The sequence below is a fragment of the Marmota marmota genome, unplaced genomic scaffold, assembly GCF_001458135.2.
Source record: "Marmota marmota marmota unplaced genomic scaffold, marMar, whole genome shotgun sequence".
Classification (NCBI taxonomy): Eukaryota; Metazoa; Chordata; class Mammalia; order Rodentia; family Sciuridae; genus Marmota; species Marmota marmota.
In genome coordinates, this window is record NW_026000172.1 from 1,579,701 (window position 1) to 1,589,297 (window position 9,597).

General features: G+C 44.5%; 1 protein-coding gene across 6 annotated transcripts in view; it reads right to left on the reverse strand.

Annotated features, from left to right (window-relative positions):
- Positions 1-654: 654 nt before the first annotated feature.
- Rnf103 (ring finger protein 103) overlaps positions 655-9,597 on the reverse strand; it is a 20,400-nt gene continuing 11,457 nt past the window's right edge. Inside the window, exons 1-3 of one of the 6 annotated variants that reach the window (XM_015506342.2) lie at positions 9,574-9,597; positions 6,496-6,606; positions 655-2,553 (exon numbers count right to left, since the gene is read on the reverse strand). In XM_015506342.2, coding sequence (XP_015361828.1) covers positions 1,023-2,513 — 1,491 coding nt within the window. In that variant the 5' untranslated portion in view covers positions 2,514-2,553; positions 6,496-6,606; positions 9,574-9,597 and the 3' untranslated portion in view covers positions 655-1,022. Of the gene's footprint in view, positions 2,557-6,495; positions 6,610-8,468; positions 9,507-9,573 lie in introns of those variants that run through there. The other 5 variants (XM_015506341.2, XM_015506343.2, XM_048787808.1 and 2 more) reach the window with 5 other exon arrangements.

Sequence of the window (9,597 nt, forward strand, 5' to 3'; positions counted from 1 at the left end):
CACAGAGGATGGGACAAAAGGAGAATGTCAACCTCCAAGTTCACAACAAAAACAAAGCAAGAATTCTATGTAAAAACCTCTGGGAGCAGCTGGGGTGTGTGGATCATACACTAGGTATCCTGCAGGGATGCCAGGAATGCCCTTGCTCAGGAGGTAGGTGGTAAGCATTTAGGAGTGAGGCATCATGATGACTCACATTTATTTCTAAAAGGACCCGCAGACAAACAAAAATGATATAAAAAACATTCACCTATACATAGAATTGATGAAGCAAATGTAAGAAATGTGAAATGGTGAATTAGACAAAGAGAAATGGATGCTTATCATACAATGATTTCAACTTTACTCTTAAAATTTTTCAAAATAAAAAGTCAGTTATAACAAAGTACTTTTTGTGTGAATACGCTATAGCTCATTTTCTTAAGACGAATATGCTAAGTGGTAATAAATCACTTAATCCTTATAAAGCAGCCCTCCATGAAATGAAGCCCCTTCCCTCCATAGCTAACCAAGCTGAAGGGGGGCTGACACCCCCTCTGGCCAGTGTCAGCAACACAATTTCTACCTTTTTCCTCACGGAGTCACGTTTGACAAAATACCTACAGAAACCGGCCACCTCATCAAAAACAACTTAACATTGGAAAACCTGCAATCTTCTGGTTTTAAAATAATTTATTTTGTAGGTCTGTTTTAATTTCATGTCTCAGAGCATACATTATTTAACCAAGAGGTGTGGACAGAGATTGTAAAAAGGGAGGAAACATTAGGAAAGAAACCGGCTCGATTCCATTAGAACTGACCCTACCTGGTATCTTGCTAGGATAAATTTTTATCATATTCTTTTGTGCTTACAAAAAAACACGAACTTCTGAGTTTCCAAGGTTGTAAGTAAGTCTTTACAATTAAGTATGCATTCAACTGACACGCAAGGCAACCAAGCAAACCGTCACCGAGGGCGGCGTTGCAGGATACCAGACTGCACCAAGCCACAGGGACGCGTGACCAGCAGATCGCAGGGGCAGCTAGGCCGGGGCCGAGTGGGGCGCGGGCGGGCGTGGAGCGCGGGGCGGCTTCTTCTTGTAGGAGGGCCAGCGGCACACGGGGCAGCAGTGCCGGCCGCCGGCCAGCCACATCAGGATGCAGCCCTGGTGGAAGGCGTGGCCGCAGGGCAACCCTGCCAGCAGACAGCCGCGCTCGAAGTTCTCCAGGCAGACCACGCACTCGGTGCTGCGGAGCACAGCAGCCGGCCAGGCGCCCCAGTCCGGCTGCGCGTCCTCGGGCTGTGAGTCCTCGGCACCCGGCGCGCGAGGGCTGGTCCCGCAGGCCTCGCAGGCCCCTGCACAGGCCCCGCCGGGGTGGTTGCTCTGTGCACCCTCCAGGGTTCCCTGCTCTGGGCTTCCCGAGTCCGCGCCCTCACCGTCCGAGTCGTTCTCCGTGTCCTGGGACCCCTCCGACAGGTCCTCCTCGGAGCGCGCCCCGAGGCAGGTAAACCGCCACATGGGCAAGCTCTTGATGTAGTCGGTGGGAATCAGAGGGTGCAGCCAGAGGTCAGGGAAGGCCAGACGCTCCAGGAACAGGTCTGGGTCCTCATCCCAGTCCGAGTCCACAGGGAAGTGCTGCAAAGAGGCGATGGGGTGGAAGAGGCAGCTGGTGTACCAGTCCCACAGGCTGGACAACCACTCCAAGTTGTTGGCGTTGACCTCGTCTGCGTTGCTTCGTCGCCTCTTCTTCTCGAAGTAGTCGATGAGCAAGCCGTGTCCAAGGTAGGTGCCGAGGAAGAGCGCCGGGTGCGAGGAGTAGAAGATCCAGTCGGCCCTCACCCACGAGGCCAGCGTGGTGGTGTTGGAGTACCTCAGCAACTTGAGGCTGTACTCGTAAAAGCTGTCCAAGTAGGGCAGCTGCAGGAAGCCCAGCACGGGCAGCCAGGAGATGATCAGCAGCGAGTTGTATGTCCCCAGCGTGCTTATGAGAACCACAAACCGCTTTATGGTAGCTCCTTGTGTAATGAACAAATCCATCCAAGCCATAAGATTGACGAGAACCAAGCTCAGAACAAACAGATCATTTACTTCCGGCTGCAATGAGCGCAAAAATGAGTCCATGGCCTGAAGGGATATAAATTCACCTGTGTGGTTTCCATACCTGTAAATTCCTTCGGGAGTTCTAAGTATGTATGATGGCATGTTATATACACCAATATCTGTTATGTAACTCTTGTTGTCCCAATTTTCCACATTCACAAAAATAAACTCAACTCTCCCTGTAAATTTTATACTCAGTGCAGAGAAGAAGGCTGGCGGCTGGTCAAGGTTTGCAAACAGGTATATCTTTACCCAATACTGATCGCTTTTATTCCATTCTTCTTTCAAATGGTCAGCATTATAAATGGTTTTGATCCGAGAAGCTGCATGGGCAGTGATCCATTTAAATATGTGCTCTACTTCAATCTTGTGGCCACTGTACTCCTTGAGCATGACTTTCCCTTTAGAAGTACTGGTTTGAGGGACAGACATGATGAGAGTGGACCGCACCCAGCCTCTTCTCCTGCAGTATCTGTAAGAGAGAACCAGGAGTCAATGGCTGAGCTGCTTTCCCTTGGTAGGTTTCTTCAGCTTCTGAAAGATTCCTCTCCCCCAAACCAAGTGACTCCCAAATCATCTCGAAGCAGGAAGGATGCTGGGAAGTTGTGCAAGAAAAAGCAAGCTTTAGCAGGACATGGTGACCACACCTGTGCTCCTAGTGACTCTGAAGGCTAAGGCAGGATGATCATACATTTCAGGCCAGTCTGGGCAATTTAGCAAAACCCTGACTCAGAATTTTTAAAAAAGGACTGGGGGATGTAGCTCAGTGATAGAGTACCTCTGGGTTCAATCCTTTGTCCCAGAAAAGGAAAGAAAAGCAAGCTCTTTTTCTATAGTTTTATGTTTCTGTTTCTATCTTTAAATTTATAATTTAAAAAAGTATCTCTTGAAAAGCCCTAAAGTCAAAGAAATCAGATCACTCACACACTGAGCCGGGATTTGGTTGTGGGAGGCAGGAGCCCCACCTCACCAGCTACCAGCTACCAGCTCCCCAGCGCGGATGCTGGGTGTGCACAGCACATAGTGACCCCAGAAAAAACACTGCCCCAAGCCCCCTGTTTATGACGGTCTCTTTCCTCTTCTGTGAAGATCATGATGAGGGTCATTTAAGAGAGGAAACAGAGTCCTGAAGTATTGAGACTGAGATTCAGTCCAAGAATGATCCTCACTTTTTCAGCACAGTAAATGTGGAAGAATTTAAAATTGAGTCACTTGTTTAGCTTGTATTCCTTTCCAAGAATCATGTGGATTTTGATATATAAAATTTCTAATAAATTTGTAAAAAAAAAAAAAAAAGTCTACCATACAGATTTTTTTTTACAGATTTGTAAATGAATAGTAATGTTTCTTATTTTGCTACTCAGAATACTGATGTAAAAATCCTGGGTGTTATGCTTAACTTAGAAAGCAAGGATTTTATTTTATTAATTAAATTAGCATATTACACATTCATATAATCAGACTGAGAAAATCTTGATGTGTGGCATATGGTTTTATGGCAATATGGCTTTAAAAAATTTTTTTAGTTGTAAATGGACACAATATCTTTTTATGTATTTATTTTTATGTGCTGCTGAGGTTTGAACCTAGTGCATTCCACATGTGAGGCAAACACCACTGAGCTGCAGCCCCAGCCCAATACAACTATAATTTTGTGATACAATTTAAGATAAATGAAGACAACATGTCACATCTTAAAAGCATCCTTAGCAATGTTGACTCCAAGAAACTCTGGCATGACCAAATGACTTTTCAGTATTGTTTTAAGCGAAATGATTTGAAAAGTATCTATTACCAAAAATAAAGTATCTTCAATAACTTACCACTGTATTTGTTCAATGCAAAGTAATAACTCATTGACACAAATTCTATTTTTACCCTTGCCAAAAAAAGCAGTAAGTCAAATGCACATTGATGATGGTTTTCTTTTTTTAATATTTATTTTTTAGTTGTAGTTGGACACGATACATTTATTTTATTTTTGTGTGGTGCTGAGGGTCAAAACCAGGGCCTCGAATGTGCTAGGCGAGCGTTCTACCACTGAGCCACAACCTCAGTCCCGATGATGGCTTTCTTTACCTCTGAAATATCATGAAGCAGCTTTAACATCTAACTGCAAGTGACCCTCGTGAAGGCACGAGTCCACTCCTGGCCACTCTTTTCCTCTTCCTATGATGATGTGGTTCTAACTGTGTCATAAGTTAAGTGACAGTGTCTATGATAGAAAGCCTCACTCTGTAGAACAAGCAAAATAACCAGTGCACATGTTTCTTCATATAAAAAAGCAAAAAAAAAGAGGTGAAAGATCTATATAAGGAAAATTACAGAACCCTAAAGAAAGAAATCAAAGAAGACCTTAGAAGATGGAAAGATCTACCTTGCTCATAGATAGGCAAAATTAATATTACCAAAATGACCATACTTCCAAAAGCACTACACAGATTTAATGCAATTCCAATCAAAATTCCAATGACATTCCTCATAGAAATAGAAAAAGCAATCATGAAATTCATCTGGAAAAATAAGAGACCCAGAGTAGCTATAGCAATCCTTAGCAGGAAGAGTGAAGCAGGTGGTATCGCAATATAAGACCTTAAACTATACTACAGAGCAATAGTAACAAAAACCAGCATGGTATTGGCACCCAAACAGACTGGTAGACCAACAGTACAGAACAGAGGACACAGAGACTCACCCATGAAATTACAATGATCTTATATTAGATAAAGGTGCCAAGAATATGCATTAGAGAAAAGATGGCCTCTTCAACAAATGGTGCTGGGTAAACTGGAAATCCATATGCAACAAAATGAAATTAAATCCCTTTCTCTCACCATACACAAAACTCAACTCAAAATGGATCAAGGACTTAGGAACAAAACCAGAGACCCTTCATCTAATAGAAGAAAAAATAGGCCCTAATCTTCATCATGTGGGATCAGGCCCCAACTTCCTTAATAAGACTCCTGTGGCACAAGAATTAAAATCAAGAATCAATAAATGGGATGGACTCAAACTAAAAAGTTTCTTCTCAGCAAAAGAAACAATCTGTGAGGTGAATAGAGAGCCTACATCTTGGGAGCAAATCTTTACCCCTCACACATCACATAGAGCACTAATCTCTAGGGTATATAAAGAAGTCAAAAAGCTAAGCACTAAAAAAACAAATAACCCAATCAACAAATGGACCAAGGACCTGAACAGACACTTCTCAGAAGATGATGTACAATCAATCAACAAATACATGAAAAAATGTTCATCATCACTAGCAACTAGAGAAATGCAAATCAAAACCACTCTCAAGATTTCATCTCACTCCAGTCAGAATGGCAGCCATTATGAAGATAAACAACAATAAGTGTTGGTGAGGATGTGGAGTAAAGGTACACTCATACATTGCTGGTGGGACTGCAAATTGGTGCAGCCAATATGGAAAGCAGTATGGAGATTTCTTGGAAAATTGGGAATAGAACCACCATTTGACCCAGCTATCCCTCTCCTTGGTCTATACCCAAAGGACTTAAAAACAGCGTACTACAGGGACTCAGCCACATCAATGTTTATAGCAGCACAATTCACAATAGCTAAACTGTGGAGCCAAAATAGGTGCCCTTCAGTGGATGAATGGATTAAAAAAATGTGGCATATATACACAATGGAATATTACTCAGCAATAAAAGAGAATAAAATCATGGCATTTGCAGGTAAATGAATGGAGTTAGAGAAGATAATGCTAAGTGAAGTTAGCCAATCCCCAAAAAACAAATACCAAATGTTATCTTTGATATAAGGAGGCTGATTCATAGTAGGATAGGGAGGAGAGCATGGGAGGAATAGATGAATTCTAGATAGGGCAGAGGGGTTGGAGGGGAAGGGAGGGGGCATGGGGTTATTAATGATGGTGGAATGTGATGATCATTACTCTCCAAAGAACAGGTATGAAGACACAAATTGGTGTGAATATATTTTGTATACAACCAGAGATATGAAAAATTGTGCTCTATATGTGTAATAAGAATTGTAATGCATTCCACTGTTATATATAAGTAAAAAATAAATTAATTAAAAAAATTAAAATAAATGAAAGGAAAAAAAAGAAAGTATTCTGTGTACGTCCTTTTCAATTCAGAGTAAATGATAGTTTAAGTCCATTCTAGACAGAATCTGAGATTATTTGCGGAAAGAAAATTCCATATGTTATCATGTATCTTTCAAATTAAATCTTATTTTCCAGACTTGGGGAAAAAAAATCTCTACAAATGCCAGGCTACTAATGTATATTTATCTAAAATTAGTCTAAAGAGATCCAAAACACCAATGATCTTAAAACTGTCCTACTAACGAAAATGCAAACTAAATGAATATCTGTCTTTTTAAGGATGTTGTATTACCTTATATCAAAACAAATACTTACTGCCCAATTCAAGTAAGAGCTTTTTAAAGGTCAGAATAAATCCAATGACCACACTGTGAAAACAAAATTCTTCCGTGCTCTGAGAGACCTTTTGAGATGTCCTGGGGAACACTGAGACAAGAAATGACAGGAAACATGGCCGGTGAGTCTGGGTCCGGTCTCTGGTGTGGCAGGCTAGTTTTCAAGAGAGGCACTGGTGTTTCTGTCAACCTCAGGCCATTTCTTCAGGCCAGGCCCCTGGCCCTGGCTTTCCTGGCTCCTCTTCCCTCCCCTTTCCTGCTCGTCCCACGGCCCTGCTTCCTGTCACTCTGGCCCTGAGCCTGCTGCCCTGCCTCCCACTCAGCCCCTGAAGCGCCCAGGCTCTTCACCGCCCGCAGTCCCCCCCAAGCGGGCAGAGGCACACAAGCACCAGGTCACCTCCTGCTGTCTCCACAACAGGACTTGGCAGGACAGGCCTCAAGTACATCTCCTGGTTGGGAAAAAGAGGAGTTAGAACCAGACAAGGCCACCCTGCTGAGTGTCTGGGGAAAGAAACTACAGCTACTCTCACTGGACAGGGTCAGAGGCTGCGTGGAGGGGTGGCCCTGAGCATTCTCAGGGGAGCTGGATAGGTCCAGAAGGTGCAGCTGTACAAGAAGATAGCACGTTAGAGAAGCCTGCCCCAGGACACTCCAGAGAAGACTAGTCCCAGACAGCAGAGGCAGGGGTTTGGCTCTTACAAACCTCAGAGCAAACTGACGACTATTCAAATAAATGAACAAAATGCTCCTTAAGTAACCCACAGGTGCAGCCCTTAGGGAGACTCTTTTTTTTTTTTTTAGAATTTTAATATTTATTTATTTATTTTTAGTTATCGGCGGACACAACATCTTTGTTTGTATGTGGTGCTGAGGATCGAACCCGGGCCGCACGCATGCCAGGCGAGCGCGCTACCGCTTGAGCCACATCCCCAGCCCCCTTAGGGAGACTCTTAGCACCTTGTCCGCTATCTCTGCATTTTGTTCTTTTGTATTCTCATAGTCACTAAAATAAGAAAAAATGACCCTAAGCGTGTACGGCAAGAACAGTTCTTCCTCCAGGTGGAAGCCCTTCCACAGAGGAGACGTTAACACAGTGGTACTGAAACTGACACACGTCACTGTCCCTCAGAACTGCTTCTGTTCCAGGCATGGTGGCCACGCCCATACTCCCAGTAGCTCAGGAGGCTGAGGCAGGAGGATCACAGGTTTAAGGCCAGCCTCAGCATTTCAGGGAGACTTAAGCAACCTAGTGAGATCCTGTATCAAAAAAGCAAAAAACAGGGCTGGGGATATGGCTCAGGTTAAGCGTCCCTGAGCTGAATCCTGGTACCAAAAAACAAAACAAAAAAAACACGGGGGAAAAAAAAAAAAGGAAAGTCAGGAAAATTTGTACTAATATCTCCTGGACGACTTATGACACTTCTGATACCCTCTGCTTTATAAGAATACACTTAAAAAAAGAAAAAAACTATTTTACTTTTTCGTATTTAATAAAGTATCTTCGTTTTATATTGTTGGAGATTTTGAATTCTGTATTGTTACCTAAGAATCATATTAAATTGTAATGTGTTTAACCTTCATATTTTTAAAAAAATTTGACATTTTCAAATCCATTTATAAACTACAATATTTGAAACGTATTGTTTAGTTTTACTTATTTAGGCAACAGGGTAGACTGAACCCAGGAGCACTCCAGCACTGTGCCTGAGTGCGTTTTCATCTTTTACTTTGAGACAGGGTGTTACTAAGTTGTGAGGCTGGCCTGAAACTTGTCATCCCTGCCTCAGCCTCCCCAGTAGCTGAGCTTACAGGAGTGCACCACTGTGCCTGATTAGTTTCGTTCATTATTATTATTTTTTTAATGAAGTCTGTACACTTTCTAGTAAAAGAGTGGTATTCACACCAACTTCTGTCGTTACTGGAAAGATTAAACTCGTCAGCACTGTCCTTTACCCGGGTACTGTGCAGGAAAACAGTCTTTCACGGAGACTCCCAGGGAGGACGATGGAATCCAACACAATGCGAGGTGAAGGAATGGCAGGATGCAGGCTGATCTCCTCTTCACAACAACGTTAGGACTAGGCTGTCCTCTGGGCTGTCCTGAGCCTTCCAACAAAAGCTACTGGACAGGAGCGAGCTCCTGCAGTGAGCTGGAACTTCCCTCCTGTCCCCTCTCTCAGGGGAGCTACTCCACAGCTCCACCCTCCACGGACAGCAGGCTGGGCCGTGGGAAGAGCAAACCTGGGGCTGAAGGGAAGGAGTCAGTCACGGCTCAGGAGGGTGTCTACCGCCAGTGGGTCATCCACTGTGGCCCTGCCACCCCTGTGCTGGCTACAGTGAAGCAGGGTGAGCTGTGGTAGGGGCTTCCTTGGATCTGGGGACAGAAGGAAGCTCTGTCTCTCCCAGCTCAGGTGCTGGCCAGCGCATCACCTGCACTAGAAACCACCAACCCCGGGCTCCTGCGTGCACATCCCTGCCTCCTCTGCATGGAAGGAAATGTGTGGGACGTGGACTTTTTATCAAGTAGTCCTCAAATGGATAATGAAATGAAGGAGTGTACGTTATGACTTGGTAACACTAAAAATGGAAATAAAAGAGCATATCAAAGAAATAATAATAAAAAGTGAAACAAACAGTGTGACAGACGGAGTTCTGGAGACGATGACAAGGCAGCGGGCACCTCCAAGGCTCCCCTCCGAGGAAACGGAGCAGGACGAGGCCAAGGGCAGGAACAGTGGCCAGATCCCACTGTGACCCTAGGACTAGGGACAGTTGTAAAGCAGACAAAAATAACAAGAAGTGCAAATGAGAGGCCAGGAGATGGGAGAGCACCTCAACAGAACAGCTTCCCTCAGGAATACAAAAAGGACCAAAGACACTCCCAAGAGGCACCCGAGGGAAGGACTCAGCAGAGGGGCAGAGAGCAGCAGATGCCAGACCACCAAGAAGACTGGTGGTGCCCGCGGCCCACAGGGTGCCAGCCTCACAGCTGTGCCCGCAGGCTCCAACCGCACTGCCTGCGTCGGGACTCCCACCAAGCCCCGCCCAGCCCACTCACCTGGGGTCACTGGAGCAGTTAAAA